Genomic DNA, 21,410 nt, shown 5'->3' with positions numbered 1-21,410 from the left:
AGGAGTGGCTTTCCCGGGTCATGGGTATCCTAATGCCACCATGAGATCCGCAGATGGCGTGGGAATGCTGAAACGCGGGATCGTTTACATGCTATATGAAAAAAATGTTGATGTAGTTCCCAGCGACGCGATGTGGTGAGAATGAGGGCATCATTACATTTTGCAGGAACATTAGACGCCAGGACGCAGTTATGCAAGAACGCCTTTAGCGATGAGATGACGTAACATGGATTGATCCCTGGGAAGTGAGATGTGTGCCCCGGTCCAGATCCAGATCCATATTAATACAAGATTCGCCTGGTAAATTTAGTTAGGGCACTCATCCAAACAACCAAAGCCATGGGAAGTGGACGGATATATCCGATGCCTGGTGCGAGATCCTTTCCCCAACCTCTCTGGCTGTTAATCAACAGGCAGGCAATAATTGCCTAAGTGTGTTTTGGTGGCGCACGCCTAGATGCAGGATAAATTGAAATGTTGCTTTTTGGTATACCACATGAGGAGATACGTAACAAAAAGCAAAACTGGATGTAGAGCAAATTGCGCGGGTTGGCTTGATATAGCCAAGGGAATTTGCTGAACCCCGCCCAGCGCCACCGCCTCCATGCAATTAGCGTAACATCGATGCATGAAACGCCTGTCTAAACTTTTACTTATGAACGGGATCCGAGGTTGCTATGGAGACAAGATACTACTTATCACGAAAACCAAATGGGCTGCTGTGACCATCATACCCACCCTCGATCTGAAGTTGGGAGTGCACAGCTTTACTCCTCAAGATGGATAGTCTCACGATGGATGCCGCGACAATCCGTAAGTGGACATAACTCTTGAAGACCTCGGGATGACATGCGACTGACGGCAACAGAAAAATTCCGGGATCGATGGTATAAGGATATGGTGGGCCTTAGCACCTGTTTGTACCTACCTGCATGGCTGGAAAGCTACTACTTACATATCTTAGATTTGAACATCGATGGGGTCGCTGTATCCGATGATGCAGATCGTTACGAGATCTTTACCATTGCTTTGCGAAGCTATCAGGAACTCAAGAAACGCAAGGACATCGAATCACCACTCGCCAAAAAGCTTATGGAGTTCACCATAGTTTCATCGATCTATTTTACTATAGCTACTTATAATATTCCCGAGCTAGATCGATTGTTTTCAGAACTACGTCGAATACATCACCACCAAGCTCCACCAGAAGGAACCTCAAATATCCATGACTACAACGAGCCTCGCAGCACAGCATCTGTTCAGAATCAAAATCCCGAGCCTGATGAATATGCTGAGGACAGCGACAACATGTACGCCAAATACGACAACAACGATTCGTCGCAGTCTCGTGTTGCTATCGCCCCGGGCGACGAAGATAGTGATTCTGATTTGCTAGACGAACCTATAGACGATGACGATTCTGATTACCAACTCGAGGCGACCTATAGGCGAAAGTGCTCCTACAAGAAGCACAAAGAGTACTCGTCCAAGGGTAAAGCAATGATCAGCTGGCTTGAAAAAGTGATCGGGGAGGGCGAGGATCTATCTATCCAGGAATTAAAAGGCGACTGGCATCTCTACTCCACCGATTATCTCAAATTCCAACAAAAGATGTGCGGACATCCAAATGAGGTCAAATTCAATCGCGGAAAACTCTCCATCACCCATCATGACGAAAAGCACGGGACGGGATATGATGGCTTCCTTGGACAAATGACGTTTTACGGAATGCCCGATGGATATGTCTGGAACGTGTCTGGCTATACTCCAAGCTCGGTTTCTCCCCACTCCAGACTACACCTCGCCGAGGCAAGTATCAACGGGAAACGGACTGGGGCAACCATAATGCTGAAAATAACCTTCTGCGGCAATGGATACATGACAACAACTTCTCCTGCAAAGGCCGTTAATGGGGCGGAGGTTGGGGATTTCACTTTCACTGGCGTCTTCAGCGAGAAGACCAAAATCGAGAAAGAGGATGAATGGGCAAAGAAGAAGGGCAAATGGATCGACTGCGGACAGTATTATGACTGGGACGCACCTGACAGGGGTCCTTTTCGTTCCGCGACTCACAACAACAAGACATGCTACGATGAAGATTGTGAAGGGCATATTGACGGCGACCGCACTCCCATGACGCACAGCAAGAGAAGCAGGATGCCACGGATACGCCCCAAAAAGGGGGAAATAGATACGGATAGTGAGGAGTCATATTACTCGGACACGGAGGCCCATTACCCATTTCATGCTTGGGACATGGATTACTAGATTTTCCTGTACAATAGCAAGAGAAAGAGAGAGTTTCGCAAGTCTACCTTGCACCAAGACAATCCCAACCACCCACCAAATTCACCAACCACCTCAATACCTCAAACCGATTCAATAAATCTTGAAACATCCCCCCATATCAACTTCTTACTATGAGCGCGTGATTGACGCGTATATATGTAGGTCTCCTTCACGCGGGGCCAGCATGTACGCGTCATTACCTTTCATCTTACCTAAGACCCGACTGAACTCACGAGCTCGCCATCAAAACAACATCGCACGACCCAATGGCTCCCATGGCCCCAAACAAGCGTAGGTGACGGGCTAAAAAGAGTAAGCGCATTATATAGCATGGCTAGGAAGAATGAGGTATTTAATCGCTTGCAGCAACAGCAACAGCAACAGCAACGCAGAAGTATGGCGACCTGAGGACCTACTTCCCCACCATTCCAAAGCAGGTGATTCCTGCTCCCGCGACCAGTCATGACATTGACACTGTACGCCATGTTCAGCATTACCAGAAAGCGCGCGCCTTCACGCCCGTGAAGATCAAAGAGGAGGAATTGAGCGAGGCAGATGAAGACGACGAGGTTTAAGGAACTGACACCGAGGCCCCTCGTGATATTGGCACTCCGCTTCGTACTCGGTATCATCAGAAGTCGCGTGCCATCACGCCTGTGCAGATTAAAGAGGAGGAGATGAGCTCCGCTGAAGAAGAAGAGTATCAGGATAACAGCGCCGATACCGCATCGAAGAAGAGGAGCAAATCAAGGAAGCCGACTCCACGACCGAGAGCGAAGGCGAGAAAATAGTCGTCACCCAACCAGTACGCACTCCCATGCACGCCTTCCACCGGGCCCACGCAAAAGCAACAAAGTACTTCGACGAGTTCATGTACGCCCTAAATAATCTCGCCCAAACAATGCAACCACAGATCACAGACGGCCCAGTCATCGACGTGCCGCAAAACATAGTTCGCGGCGAGTACACCCTGTACTCACCAGACTGGATGGTATTCCACAAGCACAACTATTCACACCTCTGGACAGAGCAATTTGCGGCTACGTGGAGCGCTGGTACTCTGCGACTAGGATATCGCTGGGGCCATGACGGAAGCCCAGTTGGCCTGGAGTTTGCCATAACGGGGATTGACCATGAGTTTCGTACCGTCGTCGACCTGGATGGTAGAGAGGCGGGACAAGTTTACGAATTGGGTACGCATACTGAGCTAGGGTTTGTTCGTGGCCCGTATATGGGATTGAAGATTGCCAAGGCATATCTGGGTTGGGAGGTCGTGGCTGGAGAGTGTCGTTTTGTTTTCTTCCATGGGATTCTGGATAGGACCGAGGAGGATATGTATAAATGGGGGGCGAGAATGACAGAACGGAACATGTATCCGTATTATAATGCGCCGTTCACGCCTACACTTCCTCAGGCCCAGGTCAGGTATTGAGTTACGGGGATCACGTGTAATGAGAAGGTGAGAGCTGTGGGAAGGCGGGAAGACTTTGCACGTCAAAGACCTCAACTGGATCGGGACGCCATGCTGAATACGATTCTGCGCAGAATGATGGATTGATTGGTTACCTTTTGTGGATTGAGGGGAGTTACCAAAGCGATCGGCGTCGGCTGCATTATCTGAGATCTGAGATGTCACACTTGGCCCACGTTTCCTGTGTAGCGGGAGACAGTCCAAAGCGGTCTGTGATGTGATTTATCGTAGCCTTTAATTACTACAATTACCGGGAAGACTTACTCGGCAATATGTAGAAGATTTGGTCGACTGACCCGCCCAACCATGGTTCACAATCCCGCCCTCCGTACAAAACCCATGAGCAAAATCACCACCGTTTCACTTCAACATCCTATCCGCAACATCCAAACCCCAATTCACCATGCACCCACCCGCCGCCTCTCCCGATGAGGCCAACGTGTCTTATTTCTTCTCAGCAATGCACGCCCTCGCAGTCACCGTCTCACGATTTGAAATCGACACCCTGCACATCCCGCCTTCCCTAAGCTTCTTTACCGTGAATGCCCGAGACGAAAAAGCGTTCATGGAAGGTGTCATGTTCTTTGCTGCTTTGATGAACTCTTTCGTCACTATACCCCTGCTTGACTGGCTGGGGGATAGGTACTACCCTAAGCCGCGGCCACGATATTGGATTCGGTCTTTCGGATGGTATTCGCTGTTCTTCGTCACATTCTACGTGATTAATGTTACTGTAAGAGTATTTCCAAGCAGCGCAAGATGAATTGTGCTAACAGAATGGTAGGGTCGCTTTGGGAATGGATGCGAGGGACTTCGTGCAGCGGGTCATGTCTGTTGACGAGTTGGTGTGCTCATGAGCTGTCAGTCCCTGGTGCTTGCTTCTTCCAATGTATGCTTTTCTACTAGGCATCATGAAACTATCATAGTAGACTGAATGGGAATATCTATCGCTTAGACGAGTTGTACCTACAAACTTTGATTCAATAACATAGTTATTCCGCATGCTGGTTGCTAAGATGAGGTAGGACTGTAATACACGCGGTGAGCTAGAAGTTATTCACGGTGTACCTCATCTTCGAGTGAAACGCCGTCGAAATGATGCTCTTGCTTATAGGATTGGGGAAAACGTTGGAACTTCTCCGTTGAAGCCTCTTTTTGTTTGTAGAATACTCCAGTTGTCTAAAAAGTATGGGCGGTCGCTATCACTGAGACTGACCAAAGCACCCTCGACACAGTTCTCTCAACGAAAACCTGGCCTAATTCGGGTTGAACTAGAAGCAACGGTATTAATAATTGGCGAGTTGGAATAGCCTGCATGCTCAGTATGAGATCAGTCCGAGCTAGAATAGACTCAGTAGTATTAGTGGTGTGCTCATGAGTATCACGTTTTGTTCTGAAGGTATACAATCAATCAAAAAGTCGGTGCATGTTGAGTCGAAGACTTTTTGACGTATTGCATCTGCTGGTTTGAAGTCTTGTTTTTTGTTTTGTGTTGATGTAGTCTCCTAGTGAGACCAATCGAGGAAGCCGACCGCGCCGATCATCAGTGGCGTCGTCCGGGCCGTGCCTGTCGACGAACTCAAAGACCTCTTATTCCAAATAAACACTTCCAATTGCACCACAACACACCACAACGCCCCTGAAGGACGCGCATCTTTGCTCTCGAATCCATCGCCCTGAAAAATAAGCTTGGAATCACGCCGTAATCGTTATCCATCGTCAAGGAGTCGCCATGGACGTCAAGGAGCCGCTACTCCCGTCGGAACCTCCACCGTCGTATGAAGATGCACGAAAGTCACCACTAGCACACAACAGATCAGCATCACAAGCCAGGAGACCACCACCAGGTCCTCCTCCTCCGCTGAACTTGCCCGCATTGAATGAGTTGAGAGGATCCAGAGTTGTGCTTGCGAGCGCATCACCAAGGCGGAGACAACTTCTAGCACAGGTACTACTACCCCTGGTGCTTCAGAGAAGGCGCAGCTAATTCCAGATAGGTCGGGTTGACAAAGATCGATGTAGTCCCCTCCAAGTTCGCAGAGAACTTAGACCACTCTCTCGGCGCCCTGAACTACGTGCTCCAAACCGCATCCGCCAAAGCGCACGATGTCTACAGAACGGAGATCAACAATGCAGAGAGGGGTGAACCGGGAATCTTGATCGCTGCAGATACAATAATAGTATCACACGATGGACGGATACTGGAGAAGCCACGGAGCGAGGCGGACCATCTGTCCATGTTGAAGATGCTGAGAGATCAGGGCGAGCACAAGGTCATGACGGCTGTTGCGGTGATGCGACCGTTGGAATCGGCTGTCGAGCCTGGCTATGCGATGGAAACCCATGTTGAGGAGACGACGGTCCGATTTGATCCTACTGGTAAACATTCCTCCCGCAATGGCCTTGAATGAGGACTAACATAACCTAGTTACCGACGAACTTATCCTCGCATACGTCAAAACACGCGACGGCAATGACAAAGCAGGCGGCTACGGCATTCAGTCTGGCGGGTCCATACTCATCGAGCGTATAGAAGGATCGTATGATAATGTTGTTGGGCTACCGCTACGGGCTACTTTGAAGCTCATTGAGAAGGTCATGGTGCCCGAGGAAGAACAAGGGGACGACTTCTTTGTGGATAGCACAGAGGGCGATGAATAATTGTTCGGTACTGAGCTTCCCAAGCTCACTAAGCAGGTAGAAGATTTTTTTCATGGTATATGAAGCGTTCAGCTGGCGTATTAGACAGGCTTAGTAGGATTAACAATATACAAACACATCAACAGCATTACATGGGGAGTTGAACAATCGGCCGAGGGTGCTTGCGGTGCGTCCGTAGTGTTTAGGGCCGAATGGTAAGCAGGCGCCGAAGCCTGAAACAGATTGGAAATGCCATGTCGACTAGAATAACTAATCTCACCATCACATCAAGCTTTCCATTCAGCACTCTACCTACCATAGCTGGTTACCGCTGAGAAATGTAAACTCCCCTCCATTACCAATCAACCCCACTTACCTCGGCATAGTTTCAGCTTGGCGGCCGCCTTGCCCGATACGGCCCACTCCCGGCGCAAACCTCGTCATGGCTTCGTGTTGTTCAACGTTGTCGCGAAGGTTCTGCATTTGCTACAAGATTTGTGCTCCGTGTTGAGATATCCGACCGAAGCATGGCTTCCACTCCCTTCCAGAACCGGACGGATTGCACACTTTGCCCGTCATTGCCCGACATGCAGTGTTACGACTAGCCTTTGCCTGACGCCTCCTTCGCCCCTTCTGGATGATGCAATCAGGGTCTTTCTCTCGGCGGTGAAATCACAATTTTAACTAGTTGCTACATGCTGGAGTATATCTAGGTGCTCGTTGCTGCCTTTTTTCAACCTTCATCAACCCAATTCCACTACCCTTTCAACATTGTCTTTTGATACCCAATTGCTTCATTTTTATACCCAAACACACCAAGCACATAATTCACAATGGTTCAGAACAAGGGCCTCATCTTCAAGCAGATTCCCGAGGGATGGCCAAAGCCGGGACAGGACCTCACCATTGAGGACCGACCTATCGACCTCGACCAGAGCCTACCAGAGGGCAGTCTGCTAGTAAAGAACTTTTATGCGTCCTTCGACCCTTACCAGCGTGGACGCATGCGTGCCCCAGAATCAAAGTCGTACTCTCCTCCCTTTGAGCTGGGCAAGCCCATCACCAACCGATCCATCTTCAAGGTTGTAAAGTCCAACAGCGACAAGTTTAAGGAAGGCGAGACGCTCATCACAACCGGCGTCACTCCGATCGAGGAGTACTCTATCCTCAACAAGGACCTTGTAGCCGGATGCCGGAAACTTGAGAACCCCTACAACCTCGACCCCAAGTACTTTCTCGGCCCCCTAGGCATGCCCGGCCTCACCGCCTGGTCCTCATTCTACGAGATCGGCCAACCCAAGAAGGGCGAGACAATCTTCATCTCGGCCGCCTCGGGAGCCGTCGGCCAGCTCGTCGGCCAACTCGCAAAGCACGAGGGCCTCACCGTCATCGGCAGCGTCGGCGACGACAAGAAGCTCGACTTCATCAAGAGCGAACTCAACTTCGACGCGGGTTTCAACTACAAGACGGAAAAACCCGCAGATGCCCTCGCCCGCCTCGCCCCCAACGGCATCGACATCTACTACGAAAATGTGGGCGGCGAACAACTCGAAGCCGCCATCAACGCCATGAACAACTTCGGCCGCATCATCGCTTGCGGTATGATCTCGCAGTACAACACTAAGCCCGCAGAACAATACCCCATTCGCAACCTCATGAACGTGGTTGCCAAGCGCCTCACTATTCGCGGCTTCATTGTCGCAGACGAGAACATGGGTCCCAAGCACGCAAAGGAGCACCAGGAGAAGCTGCAGAAGTGGTTGGCGGACGGTACTTTCAAGGCCAAGATTAGCGTGACGGAGGGTATTGATAATGCGATTGATGGCTTTTTGGGTATGCTGGAGGGGAAGAACTTTGGTAAGGCTGTGTTGCAGATTGCGGATTTGAGTAAGGAGTAGGTGGATGGGTTGGCAAGCTTTTTTGCTATATTGTTTAGCGATTGCTTTGACTTGAATGAATGAATGAAATAATAAGATTCGGTCTTGCTTTTGATGTTTTTGGTGTCATTTCATGGGCCATTCCAGAGTTTTTTATTTGGTACCGGATATCTCCATGCAAGATCATCATACAAGACGATATACAAATAATGATCTGACAGCACGTCATCTTTACTTCTGCCGGCTACAGACGAACCATTTCTTTCTGCAACCTCTTGTGGTGGCACAGCCTCCACCAACATTCAAAAGTCTGTCATGACGTCATGGACACGTGATCGTAGGTATCCCGGTGCTGTCGCACTTTGCGGGTGCGCCTTCTTCACCACCTCACCATTATGTAAGCCGATTATGTAAGCCGATTATTTCCTCAGCTCACTTATCTCAGCTCGACAAGCCTTTTTATCAATCCAACAAGGATACGCATTATCAAGCGGGAAAGTAATGATAGGTTGCGAACACACCCGATCACACAGGTGCCTTTTGGTGGCTTCGATATGTATGCGGTTCAGCCTTCGGGTGTGTTCGCTTGAGAAGGCTGAGAAGTCGTGCGCAACACATAGCTGAACCACTGCCGGTACAAATGGTTCGAATATCTTCTGCTTACAAGAGTTCTGACGGCCTTACTCGTGCAACATCTTTGAGCGTTTACCGACGCCTCCTGTGACCTCCCTTTTGCTGAGTTCTTGTCTTTTTTCAGACTGGCTGATCTACTTTTGCCGGGGGCCAAAACGCTGTCGCTTCATCTTTTCGTCCATCTATTCGAGTTTGAAAAGCACAGAGAAGCTCATCAAAGTGCCTATTCAGAAACAACATAACACCAAAAACAATATGGGTAGCTGTGGAAGTTCTCTCAACTGTGAAAAGTGCTACTCCAGCGAACCGATGGAGGGTTGCGATACCGAAATTGACATCAATCCAGACATCGCTGGCATCGGCGTAAGTAAATTATATAGAAACTTACAGTCTCTCTACTAAGTTGATACACAGGTCCTTGTCTCCTTTCTTTTCTCAGCTATCGGATTCTTCGCTGTCGTCATCTGGGCTTACTTCCAGGAAAGCCTGCCCCTTGACATTTTGACACCTACTGACCACTACGTACTACGACTCCTTAAAAGGCGTCTTGGACCTTTCGACGAATCCGACCTTTTGTTCGAGTCAACCGCGAAGCAGAAGAGAAGAACAAGGATCGTCACCGGCCTTGCCGTCGTCTTGGGTGATCAACAGCTTATGACTGGTATTGCAGTCTTGATTGCGGGACTTGCCAGTCGCTGTCATATATCCATCTATGAGTTTAACATTGTCGTTTCCCTTGCTTATTTAGCTGTCATTACGCATGCAGTCTCACTCAAAGTACTGCGAAGGTATCTCTTTGACCACAAACTTGTGAGAAATTGCCGAGTCGTCCTCACTATTGGTTTCCTGGTCCTCTTCGGCTTTGCTTTCGTTGTAAATACTAGTACAAAAGAAAACAGTTCAGTCGAACTTCAAAAGAGACTCAATGTTGGAAATAACCTACAATGCATCTTCGAAGCGCCGCATATAGGCAAGACGGTCAAATTCGGATGGTTTAAATCATTCACGCTCCTTTGGGCCCTGTTCTGGCACCAATCTGAAGCTGTTATACATCTATACCTCATTTCCGCGAAAGACAACCTGTTCAAGGCTGGATCCACCTGGTTTATCCATTACTTCTACCCAAAAGGCTTCTCAGAAAACGAGGTTTATGAACAAGCTACCGCTTTAGAAGAAGATCGGTACGATGGGCGTGAATCATGGAAGCTACGGGTCAAAGTGTGGCTTACCTTGGAGTTTCTGTCTCTGAGGGATTATTATGATGCATTCTTACATCAAATACCCAGAATGTTGATGGCGATCGCTTACGGGATTAGCCGTATCATCAAGGCTGTATGGTTTGGTGGACTAAAGCCAACAAAAAGTTTTCAGATCCTTGGATTTGGACAGATTGTCACCGTAGGACTGCTGGGTTTGACATTGTTGGCGGCTGTCGAGATGTCGGATGGTAAGCAAACATGATGTTTACGTGTCACAGCACACACGCTAATGCCATTACCTTGTAGAGCAACTCTCGCGACACGACCATGAGCCCAGGAACAACACAGCATCCATCCGCGAGATTAATGGTCAGGATAATAACAATGAAGAGACCAGTAGCGACGACACGCATACATCTGACGGACCCCAACCGGAACAAATAGTAATCGAGGACAACTCGTCCTCTACTCATACTCAACCAGCCCACGAAATATCACACCCTGGAATCGAACAAGTAGTCAATCCATTAGAGTCCAATTTGGAGTCAGATGCACCAAAATTCATCACCACGCCCATTGACCATGTCAAACCACGCATAGCAAAACGAATAGCCAAACACACATCCATATACTGCCTAACTGAGAGCTGTCTGCTCGTCTTCATAGGTATTGGCGTGAACATCCCGGAGATGAGAAGAACGGCCGGAAAAACGTTCCTCGTCTACATTATCTATAGCAACTTTTATTACGTAATGTACAAAAACGTCAATATCGTATCTCTCTTCATGAATTTTATAAAGACAAGGAGCGAGCGGCTGCGAAAAGACTCATTGGTATCTCCGCTGGTGGACAGTGGAACTGTTTCGCCATCTTCCGGACAACCAGCTTCTTCTGCCATATCACTGGCATCGATTCAGCAACCTCCTCAGCAACCTGGGAGGCTCGGCAGACATTTTCCATCTAGTACAGTACAGGAACAGGCTCAGTTCAGTCCACCTGCTAGAGTGGATACAGAAGCAGATATTGGACTCGCTCGGGTGACGAGGAGAGAAACGTTTACCTCCACCAGCTCGTGAGGAGAGATTGTGTCAGGGTTAGTCATGGACAATGCTTCGCTTTGAAGCCAGCAGTCTAGTGGGCGTGCTTGTAGGGCTTTTTATTATCCTTTAATTGTATACCTACTTCATCTTCGGGTGATGCGTCGTAGCGTGGGTCGTCAGGGGGATTTCATTTTTTTCGTCCTTTGTCGGACGAAACTCGTACTACGGAGCTGCCTAGGTACCTAGGTACTTTGAGATATCATACTCTTTCCAGATACCAGCGGTATTGAATTCACCTATACTACGCTCGTGCCGAGATGAATCTGATCGTTAAGCTCACCACGCCACTTGTTCGGACGTTCTCCCAACTACCTAGGTATGTTCGTCGGAGAGAACCTCGGGGACCGGAGTAGATACTATAACGGTGTCAAAGCCGACAGCGAATAAGTTGAGGGGAATAATAACTATCGTAAACGTATGTGCCTACGCAATCCCAAATTTCAACGTCTTACCAAGGACCATTTATCGTCAAGCTGGGGTAGAAAGCGGGAGGTGGGCCTCGTGGTGCGCCTTGTGGCTGCGTGCGCAAACTCAGCCACACGTCCCACTTTTTATTGGCGCTAGCCTTGTTAGTCGCCGCTGCGCCCTTGCGAAGTGGAAGGGCGGTATAGTAATTTAGCGCTCTCGCGGGTGCGGGACCTTCATTCTCATCCCATCCGCTTCGAGAGGGAATTCCAACTACTATCTTCAAGCACACGACTGTGGCGAAAGTGTAAGACTAGAAACATTTGTTTCACAAAAAGTATTATGCTAGTCTAACAATTAACAGTTGGAAGCCACCTTTATAGACCGCCGTCGCTCCTAGAGAAGCCCGAAACACCGCCTTGGCGGCGTGGTAAAGTTATAGCGATTCCCCACTATTGGCCTGACCGGTGGCCTGAACCTTGGATCTCCATCAGCCCTTCAGCGCCAAAGGGCTGCATGGATGACTCTGACCTGCGAACGCAATCATCTCGTGGGCGCAGCGCCCTTTGATCTAAAATACCAGACAGGGCCTCAGGCTCGGGAAGACTCATACTCCATCATACTCGCTCACTTTTGGTGCTCGTGATTGCTAAGCCCACGACACAAAGTATTGTTGCGTGTTGACCATAACGCCGCCCTTGACGGAAACTACTACATTCTATACGACAGAGTAACTACCTGGTCATGGATCATCAGGGCGCAGGTTTCGCCTTTGACCCTAACATGGATTTTCCGGCGTTCAAGTCAGTGGATGACACTGCTGGCTTCTTTTACGGCGACGAAGCGATCGACACATCCGCGATCGCGACCGCTGCGTCTTCTTTCGCTCCCGCCATGTTCGATACTCAGAGCTCATTTGATATGCAACATAGTCTGGTGAGGTAGTCCTGGGTTATATACTGCACGTATACTAACTAGGCAACAGTCCTTGGATGATACCTCGGTGACCCCAGCATGGAACACACAGCTCACACCACACATGCAGCCTGCGACAAATTCCTTCCTCTCTACACCCATGCAATCTTTCAACAGCATGCCTGGCGAGTTCAATGCGCTCGGCAAGCGACCACTCCAACTTGAGGAGACACACGAGTACCCTCAGGCCAAGCGACATGCAGGCTTCGACTTTCCCCTATTCCCTACACCGTCGACAGCAATCGACTCCTGGTCAATGGAACCGACTCCACCATCTACATCATCAGAGGGCTTGACAGACGAGGCGGCAGATGTTTGCTCAATTTGGTTCAACAAGTACAATGTCCTTCCGAGGCAAGTCAAAGTCAAAGTATCAAGAGGTTGCAACTAATGAATATAGCGACAAGCATATTGACTCTCTTAGCCAGCTTACCGGAGAGTCCGAAGAAGCCATTCGGAACTGGTTCGGTCGTCTGGTGAAGCAGGGCATGGACGGCAGTCAGAGCGACTCAGCTTACAAGTCACAAACATTTCTCATCCAACAGCAGCCGTTGGACAACACATTCTGGCATGACCCCACTTACCAGACAGAACTCACCCAAGTGTCGCCTCCACAGATCAATATTAGCCCTGAGATGTCACCTAGTCTTGACGATGTAGCCACGACGACTGTGCAGTCAGTCACTACTTCGCGAGGCAACAAGAAGCGCTGCACGCCTACCGATGATGTGGAACTGCTCAGAAGGGACCCCCAAAAAATCTACCAGTGCACCCGAAAATGCGGCAAGCGATATGGCCGTAAGAACGACTGGAAGCGAAATGAGGAGGAAGGCTATCCGGTATGTACTCTCACCCCATCCATTGCGAAGCAATCATATTATTACGTTGGTTAAGTTTTCCTCAAGAACACCAGCGTATCACTCTCGAGTCTGGCTTCTCCTATTCGTATCGCAACTTGCTGATTGTTTGCGGTACAGTGCAAATCATGGGTATGCAGCCTGTGCACCAGCGAGGGTGTCGAGCACGTCAAGCCATGCTACAGAAAGTACCATTTCGTGCAGCATTTTCGGAACATTCACTCCGGAATGAACCCAGAGGACTACGACGAGGCGAGCACCGTTTACTCAGAAACCGAGTTTCCACGCAAGTGCGGCTTCTGTCGCCATCGATTTGAGTCCAGACAAGAGCGAATCGACCACATCGCCAACCACTTCAAGCAGGGCAAGTGTATGCTTGACTGGCGCGATGAGGAGGATGACGACAACGACGATTCTGCCGGCGATGACGACGACCATTCAAATGGTGACGGCTGCGGTGGTGCGCCATCCTCCCAACCACCGCGCTTTGATCCACGTGGCGACAGCTCCAAATACTTTGGCAACAACGGCGGCAGCAGCGGCTCTAGTGGCCAACAACCACAAGGCGGATTCTTCCAATTCCAGCTCTCACAGCTTGGTGAGAGCCAGTTGTATTGTGCGGACCGACCTACCAAACCCATTACACTTTCGCCGAACATTTCTCAGTCATCGACCTCACCTGAGTCCAACGGCATTGTGTCACAAGGCGAACGCGTTCAAACAGAGGACAACGACGCAACTACTTTGGCCCGAGATGCTATCGCCCAGCCCATAAAGGAGGAATACGAGTCCTCATCGTTGGGTCGTCTTGCAGAACATCCCCATTGGAAGTATTCCAGGGCTAGTACAGAGCCCGAAGAACCGCTTCTTGGCGCGAGATTGCTGAACTTCCCAACCCGTTCAGAGGAAGGCCTTTCAGCGGGTAGAGATACCCAGTGTCCTGAATCTTCGACGGAAATCATCCCTAGGGGAAGATCGCCTGTTGGTTTACATATACCGCAGATTCCCAAGAAGTCACGATCGTTCCTCAGTGTTAAGCTCCTGGGCGCCGGTGGCTTCAGTACAGTCGACGAAGTCATACATCAACAAACGGGCCTACACGTCGTGAGAAAGACACTCAAGAATCGCGATCGTACGGCTCTCGAGGAGCTCAAGAAGGAAGTGAGTGTTCTCCAGAAGCTCCGTCATCCACATATTATCCGCTTGATTGGAGCCTACTCAAAGGGCGACAAGATGTCGATATTGATTTCACCTGTGGCCGAGACGACACTTGCCGGTTGGCTTGAACGACCCTTGTCGAAGAGGCCTGCCACACTGCTCCACACGGTCGTCAAGATGTTCGGCTGTCTTGCGTCGTCTGTGAGGTACATCCATGAGCAACGCCCTGTTGTCAAACACATGGACATTAAGCCTCAGAACATCCTCATCGTCGGAAGCGATCAAGAGATTCCACATGTGATACTTTGCGATTTCGGTGTCAGCTCTGCAGAAGATCCACATGATCATGGGTCGAAGCCGCTAACACGCCAATATGTTGCACCCGAGGTCTTTGAAGGCTTCGTTCGCAAACAAGCGGCCGATATTTGGAGTCTGGGCTGTGTCTTTTCAGAAATGGCATCTTTACCATTGAGTCAAGACAACACAGACTGGACAGCTTTCCGCAAGGAGTTCAGCGGACGCTCAGGCAAGTACTATTGGCAAGATGTGCCTGGAGTACAGCAGAAGCTATCCTCCTTCCTGGACGCTGCAAAGAATGCGACAGAGCAAACGGTTGTGCGTACGATTCAGTCGATGATGGATGCCAATCCGGACAATCGGCCTGACGCAGCATCGCTAACGCTGGTCTTTACTCCAGCGCCATGCTGTCTCAACTGGCCAAACGACAAGGCGACATTCCCCGGTCCAGACGAAGAACATGGAGGGATAGAAGCATTTGCTCATGAAGACATCTTCGAGCAGTATAGTCATGATAGGGACCCGACTCCCTATAGTGACAGTCTTTTGAGTGCAAAGACGTGGTTACAAGACTGTCTGCACACGCACGACGCTTGTCACCATGTGCCAACGAGCGAGTTCAGCGCCCTACCTACACGTCTCATTGACATGCTTCCTGATGGCCAATCCGGGCCTTACGTCCGCATTGTCGAGAGCGACATGCTCCAACCTACTACGGAGCAAGTAGAATATGTGGCATTGAGTCATGTCTGGGATTTCAACCAGCCAGTACTTTCCAGCAGCTCATTACCGGATATGCAGAATGAACTCGATCTCCAGAAACTGCCCAACACGGTACGACAAGGCATATCTGCCGCCCAACGCCTCGGGTACAGATATTGTTGGTTGGATGCACTCTGTGTTCTCCAAGACTCATGGCAACAAAAGGAACGCGAATGCAAGAGCATGTCTTTGACATTCCGTAATGCCGCACTCACAGTCGTACTCGATCAGCTAGGCGCCGACGATGATGACGACGACGAGTCTGAGAACACCGAAATAGGATTTTCAGGCACGACTCCTCACCCTGCTCCGTCTTTATTCAAGGTAATAGCAGGCGAGACCACGAGCACAGTCCGACTACCAGCTTCGGCCATGCTCCCATCAAGCATCCTCGCCTCCCCAAACTTTAGCTGGGATACACGCGCCTGGGTCCTACAAGACCGGCTACTGAGCCGACGCTTCCTGCATCTCGGCAAACAACTGTACTGGGAGTGTAACACGCTCAAAGCCTCCGAGACCTTCCCTTGCGGTCTATCGCCTCTTGTCTGGGAGAAACTGCATACCCTGCAATCCAGTCCGCCGGACTCAATTTCTCGCCGCCGTCGCACTGTCAACCTCGCGACGGCGGATTACCATGCGACGGCAGCTATTCAGGACAGCCTCGCACTATCAGGTGCCGATCGCCCGCCCCAATTTAACTATCCCCTGTTCAACTGGCAGGACGGGGACTGGTCAGCCCCAACCCCAACCCCCGATACAGTAACACCAGCTGCCTCGTCAATTCCCCCCCACCTTCGCCTTCACGTCCGTCGTGGGATACCAACCAACAAGCGCACTTTTGCCACCGCCCCCCCGTCAGACGCCCCCATGGACCACGAAACCCACTTCTCGGGTCTACATGTGCGCGGTCGATCGAAGATGCTTGTACGAAATCAACCTACGTCGGCTGTTGTCAAGCACAAGGAGCAAGCCTCATCGTGTCCTATCTGCTCTTGTTTGGGTGGTTGGAAATTGAGTAGTCTGGCACGGCACCGTCGAGATGTCGATGTCGATGGCGATGCAGATGCAGATGCAGACCGGTATATGCGTTGTGGTGTGTGTTGTAGTGGGTCGCCTGATGGCTGTATGAGTAGGAGTAGGAGTAGGAGTATTGGGAATAGGATTGGGAATGGGAATGAAGAAGAGAATGGCTGTACGGAATGTGGTATTGGGAATGGGATTGGGAATAAGAATAGGACTGATGGGAGTGGCACCATCACGGATCCGACTTGCATCCACGACTTGCTTGGTTGTGGGATGACCTAGATTCATCCACATCCACGTTCCTACGACGATTTTTCCTTTTTAGTTGGGATGGAAATGGGTATGCGAGGTTCTTGATGTCTTTGCTCTTTTCGGTTCGGATGAGAATGAGGCGTGTTAGTCTGGGAAAGTTTCATGTTTTGCTGGGCTCCTTAGTTTCTTGTTCTCTTAGGGAGTTATTGAATGGATATTTTCACGTAGGCTGTAATTTCTTTCTCTCTTAGGGAGTTATTGAATGGATATTTCTCATCTTCACGTTCTATTGTTTCATGTGTGCATGTGCATGTGCATGTAATGTCAACTGAGTGCAAACCTCATCACCAACAAACCCACAACAACTAAACTCCAAAACGTATCATTGTAATACCCCAAATCCTCTCCTCCCTACTTGAACCAGGGGTAGGAATCCTATTTGTAGAATGTCTGGCAGACAGGACTCTACCTATCTGACCATTTCCATGATGAACGTGATGAATAGAGCGAACGACTCGTCAGACGGACGTCCAATCATCACGTAAGCGAGGATAAAGAACCGCGTCTTTGGTTGTTTTTTTCTTCTTCCGAAGGAAACTGAATGGATATCTCCATCTTTCACATAACACTACAATCCATCCCACCGCTATACCATTTTAACCTCAAACGCGCATATACCATAACATCCTTCATAACCCACTCCCCTCCCCCTCCCTGCCCAAACCCCCAACCCCCTCAAACTAAATCTCCGGCCTCACAACCCCCCTCCTCCCCCTCATCCCCTCCACCCTCCTCCGATCCTCCTCAAACTTCCTCTTCAGTTCCCCCTCCGCCCTCTTCCTCCTCTCCCTATTCTGGAATCTATAAAAGTCATCCGTAGCCCTATGATTGCGTTTCCTCTCATCCAGCTCTGCTTTCTTGCGCTCTGCGTCTTCCAGTCTAGCGGGGCCGGCGCGACCGCCGCGGACAACGGCGACGAAGCCATCTTCGTCGGGGATGGAGCGGGCTGTTTTGCGGAGTTTATTGCGGAGCGTCTCGAGGGCGTTGAATTGGGTTAGGTAGGCGTTTAGGGAGGGTTGGAGGAGGGTTGGGGGTGGGTGTTGGAGGGTGAGGTGGGTTTTGTAACCTAGGGGGGTTAGTTGGATGGGGATGGGGATGGGGATGGGGACGTACGTTCAACGCCTAATCCTTCTCCTTTACTCTTCCAGCTCACGGTCTTGCCTTCCTTGACAGCTTTTTGTACTTCCCTCAACGCTCCCCTTGCACTCTTCTTATCTACGAAGACGACAACGGCTGAACTCCCGCTTTTCCTCACCTCGCGGTTCCACAGCTGGGGAAGCGCTGACTCTGCGTCTTCGACTACACCCTCGGCGATGACGGCTGCGTCGTCGTTTCTTTTCCGCTTCTTGCCCCGCTGTTCTGCGTCTTCTGTAGTAGCGGCGGGCTGGGAGCTCTTCCACCGCTTGTGTATGGGCTGTGCGGGTACACTGGCGTCGAAATCCACGCGCTCGACCATGGAGCCGCCTAGTTGTTCCTGGAAGAGCGCGCGCATGTTACTTTCGGTTGCGTCCATGGGTACGTTTGTGATGAAGAGGCTGCGCTCGTCCGAGGCGGTCGGTATGCTGGGTGAGTGCGGTTTGACGTAGATGTAGTGTTTTGCATCATTGCAGTGCGCGAGGAGGCCGGGGAGTGCGGTGAGGGTGAGGGGAAGAATGGTGAAGTCTGCGACGGTTTTTGGTGTCGGTTTCGCCTTGCGCGGCTTGGTCGCCGCTGAGGGTGCCATTGCGATGTCGAGTAGGCGGGTGGTGCGAAGGTTGCCGTTAAGTCTACAATGAGAGCAAAGGTGACTTGGGTATATCACGATCGCAATATTTGATCAATATGTCGAGGCTGGAAAATACAAGCAAGCAGCAATGCTGTGTGTGTAATGGAATCGTCCACACGTATGCGCGCAACTGAGCTGGTGGGGATTCGGGTTCACGAAATTTTGGCAGGGATGTCACGGGCCCTGAGCTCAAAAGACACCAGTACCAGACTGAAGGCGCATCACATGACAAACACGTCCTCAACTTTATTAATTCAACCACTTGTGTATGAATGATTTTACATTTGATTGGTGGTTAAACCGAAAAGAAAATAGATACATTATCCATAAAGAATAGCTATGCGTAAGCCAAGCGTAAAGCAAGAATGCTATACAGGAGCCAAGCAAAAAGCAAGAATTGGTATCAGGGGAATCATAACTCGTAACGACTGTAGAAGCATGGCTGCACGCAGCCCAGGTGAAAAGTGTTACAAAGCAGATGGCGCCATATGCAGTCATCCAATCTGAATCAGGCCGTGGCGGAAAATAGTGCTGACTGAGCAATGCGCGAGTAAACTGCAAGTCAGCCTTGAGATGAAGGAGTCAAATCTATTCAAACCCGCCTGGAATGCTCCTCATGGGAGACTCTGGAAGAGCATGGACATCTTCCTTCTCTTCCTTCTCGTTTGGAGGCGATTGGTCGTGCGACTTCTTCGGCTTGAGTCGGTTGCCAATTTGCTCCAACCTGCTGTCTTCTACAGAGGATAGAGAAGAAGTCGAATCACCGCGCATAAGCGAAGGGATCGAGTCGGGGCTGTGCTTCGCCACGGTAGGGGAGGGTGCAGCTGATGTGTTCAACGATCCGTCCGAATTGGTCGACATGCGGTTGCGGAATGGGTTGCGGACTGGTAGGGCCGGAGCAACCGGCTTCGCGACCTGGATCACGCGCGCGCGGATGGCTTGTGGGGCTGGGGCTTGGTGAATCTCGTGAACGACTGGCTCTTCCTCAATCTCCTCTTCATCGTCATCAGCGTCATCTTCGTCATCGCTTTCTTCGTCCGACTCGGAGTCGGATTCGTGGTGAATCTCCTGCGCTATTGAAATCCGGGGCGAGCCGGTGGATGGGGTTGTAGCGGGGCTGATCGTCTTTACCTCGCCAGAGGTGGGTGTGGCCTGTTGAAGTTGCTTTTCACTAGTTTGCTTTCGTGGCGGAGTAGCCGCCTCGATCCTTGTCTCTGGTACCTCTGCAATGGGGGGAGTGGGCATGCGCGCGACGCTTGTTCTCGGAGGTAGTGAGGGTGTCGCCCTCTTGACAGTCGGAGGAGGTGGTAAGTCGTCAGTCTGCGTACTCATGTCGACCGTTGGGGTTCGAGGAGTCGTAGGAGTTTGAGGATCAAGCATGCTACTAATGGTGCTCATGCGCCAACTCGACCGCTGACTGCCGCCATAGCTCGATCGGTCTATGCTTCTTCTGAATGTGGAATTTCTGAAGGTGTTGTAGATGGGACTCGTCGGACTAGGTTTGAACTCGAATTGTTCGCTTGTGGGTCGGGTATGCGTCCCTGCTTCTCGAATTTCCAAGCCGGCTTCTTGCAGCGCTAGTACACCATACGGGTCAGGATCGACGGCGTCCGGAATACCAAATGTCTTGTCTTCAGGACCTGTAACCTCAAAATCTGCTGGCGGTGCTTCATCTGGTATCAAGGATTCGTCCACATCCGTGTCGCCTTGAGCCGACTTGAGCGTCGCCATGAGTCTCCGTATCTCGTACGGTGGATGACCTACTTTTCCAGCCAAAATGTCCTTGACTCCTATTCGCTGTCCGTAGAAGCGCTCGTTCTCGTCGGTGCGTTCGATGATGATGGTACCGTCGAGCTGAAGACCAGCATAGAAACCTCGCGATTTAATGTATGTGAACAGTGGTGATTGGCGCTTGTGGATCTCGGTGTCGAGCATGCCGCCAGTGCCAGCTGGACCTGCAGTTGCGCTGATTTCACCTCCCAGCGTACATCGAATCTTTTGGAAAGCCTCTAATGCGGTTTCGTTGTTGATGACAATGACACAGTCGTAAATGTCGACACCCGCCAAGAATCCCACACCGACAGTGTGCATCATGATACCCGAGGGCGGCGACCATGAACCATCTTCTGTGCGCGCAACTAGAATACCGGCGCCACCAGATCCAGAGATCCATAAGCCTGAGCGCATGGTGGTGAAGATGCAGAGGCCCTTTGCATTCTGTATCACCTTGGTTGGTATCTTCTTGAGTACCTTTTGCTTTCCTTGAGGAATACCCGCAATTGCGGGACGATCTTCTTCTTCATAAAATCCATCCTCTGCGGGCGTGTTAGTAGCATTTGGCGCGCATTCAGACTTGACGTACTGCAAAAACTCTTGAGGATTCTCGCGGCCTTGTCAGACTCAATGTCGAGCGTTGTAGGCCAAAAAGCCTCTGAGCCGACTTTGTTTGATAAGCGATTGACGGGCGCACCGAGTTTATCGACCCAGCCGTAGACCTTGTCAAAGCCAGTCTTGGATTGGGTTTTCGTTTTGGCCCAGAGCGCCATGTTCGCGGGCAATGGTAGGGTGTGGACGCACTACGTCACAGGTGGGCAGAATACTACGAGGGGGCACCGGCAGAATTATACATTAGGAATTCGGAGGCCGG

At 50.5% G+C, this 21,410-nt stretch overlaps 10 protein-coding genes across 10 annotated transcripts; 7 read left to right on the top strand and 3 right to left on the bottom strand.

Moving 5' to 3' along the window:
- Positions 1–779: 779 nt before the first annotated feature.
- On the top strand, positions 780–2,268 carry PtrM4_117830 (uncharacterized protein; the record flags this gene model as incomplete). The annotated part of the gene is made up of 3 exons (XM_001935124.2): positions 780–813; positions 869–916; positions 965–2,268. 3 exons carry the CDS (start codon positions 780–782, stop codon positions 2,266–2,268), a joined length of 1,386 nt encoding a protein of 461 aa, XP_001935159.2.
- Positions 2,269–3,106: 838 nt separating this feature from the next.
- Positions 3,107–3,721, top strand: PtrM4_117820 (uncharacterized protein; the record flags this gene model as incomplete). Its single annotated transcript, XM_001935123.2, has 1 exon — positions 3,107–3,721. The coding sequence occupies one exon, from the start codon at positions 3,107–3,109 to the stop codon at positions 3,719–3,721; it is 615 nt and encodes a 204-aa protein (XP_001935158.2).
- Positions 3,722–4,163: 442 nt separating this feature from the next.
- On the top strand, positions 4,164–4,598 carry PtrM4_117810 (uncharacterized protein; the record flags this gene model as incomplete). The annotated part of the gene is made up of 2 exons (XM_001935122.1): positions 4,164–4,493; positions 4,545–4,598. The coding sequence occupies 2 exons, from the start codon at positions 4,164–4,166 to the stop codon at positions 4,596–4,598; spliced, it is 384 nt and encodes a 127-aa protein (XP_001935157.1).
- An 894-nt stretch (positions 4,599–5,492) lies between these two features.
- On the top strand, positions 5,493–6,421 carry PtrM4_117800 (Maf, Nucleotide-binding protein implicated in inhibition septum formation; the record flags this gene model as incomplete). Its single annotated transcript, XM_001935121.1, has 3 exons — positions 5,493–5,708; positions 5,758–6,139; positions 6,189–6,421. The coding sequence occupies 3 exons, from the start codon at positions 5,493–5,495 to the stop codon at positions 6,419–6,421; spliced, it is 831 nt and encodes a 276-aa protein (XP_001935156.1).
- Positions 6,422–7,233: 812 nt separating this feature from the next.
- Positions 7,234–8,298, top strand: PtrM4_117790 (putative NADP-dependent oxidoreductase; the record flags this gene model as incomplete). The annotated part of the gene is made up of 1 exon (XM_001935120.1): positions 7,234–8,298. The coding sequence occupies one exon, from the start codon at positions 7,234–7,236 to the stop codon at positions 8,296–8,298; it is 1,065 nt and encodes a 354-aa protein (XP_001935155.1).
- Positions 8,299–9,165: 867 nt separating this feature from the next.
- On the top strand, positions 9,166–11,185 carry PtrM4_117780 (uncharacterized protein; the record flags this gene model as incomplete). Its single annotated transcript, XM_001935119.1, has 3 exons — positions 9,166–9,273; positions 9,325–10,357; positions 10,416–11,185. The coding sequence occupies 3 exons, from the start codon at positions 9,166–9,168 to the stop codon at positions 11,183–11,185; spliced, it is 1,911 nt and encodes a 636-aa protein (XP_001935154.1).
- A 1,173-nt stretch (positions 11,186–12,358) lies between these two features.
- On the top strand, positions 12,359–13,551 carry PtrM4_117770 (HOX domain containing protein; the record flags this gene model as incomplete). Its single annotated transcript, XM_066108273.1, has 4 exons — positions 12,359–12,550; positions 12,600–12,925; positions 12,990–13,428; positions 13,495–13,551. 4 exons carry the CDS (start codon positions 12,359–12,361, stop codon positions 13,549–13,551), a joined length of 1,014 nt encoding a protein of 337 aa, XP_065961458.1.
- Positions 13,552–17,808: 4,257 nt separating this feature from the next.
- PtrM4_117760 (RRP7 multi-domain protein) lies at positions 17,809–18,721 on the bottom strand (the record flags this gene model as incomplete). Its single annotated transcript, XM_066108272.1, has 3 exons — positions 17,809–17,820; positions 17,907–18,064; positions 18,112–18,721. The coding sequence occupies 3 exons, from the start codon at positions 18,719–18,721 to the stop codon at positions 17,809–17,811; spliced, it is 780 nt and encodes a 259-aa protein (XP_065961457.1).
- Positions 18,722–19,351: 630 nt separating this feature from the next.
- On the bottom strand, positions 19,352–19,624 carry PtrM4_117750 (uncharacterized protein; the record flags this gene model as incomplete). The annotated part of the gene is made up of 1 exon (XM_066108271.1): positions 19,352–19,624. One exon carries the CDS (start codon positions 19,622–19,624, stop codon positions 19,352–19,354), a length of 273 nt encoding a protein of 90 aa, XP_065961456.1.
- A 1,361-nt stretch (positions 19,625–20,985) lies between these two features.
- On the bottom strand, positions 20,986–21,309 carry PtrM4_117740 (uncharacterized protein; the record flags this gene model as incomplete). The annotated part of the gene is made up of 1 exon (XM_066108270.1): positions 20,986–21,309. One exon carries the CDS (start codon positions 21,307–21,309, stop codon positions 20,986–20,988), a length of 324 nt encoding a protein of 107 aa, XP_065961455.1.
- Between the last annotated feature and the right edge of the window lie 101 nt (positions 21,310–21,410).

The sequence above is a fragment of the Pyrenophora tritici-repentis genome, chromosome 6, assembly GCF_003171515.1.
Source record: "Pyrenophora tritici-repentis strain M4 chromosome 6, whole genome shotgun sequence".
NCBI lineage: Eukaryota > Fungi > Ascomycota > Dothideomycetes > Pleosporales > Pleosporaceae > Pyrenophora > Pyrenophora tritici-repentis.
The sequence above is the reverse complement of the archived record's forward strand: the minus strand, read 5'-3'. Positions and strand labels throughout refer to the sequence as shown.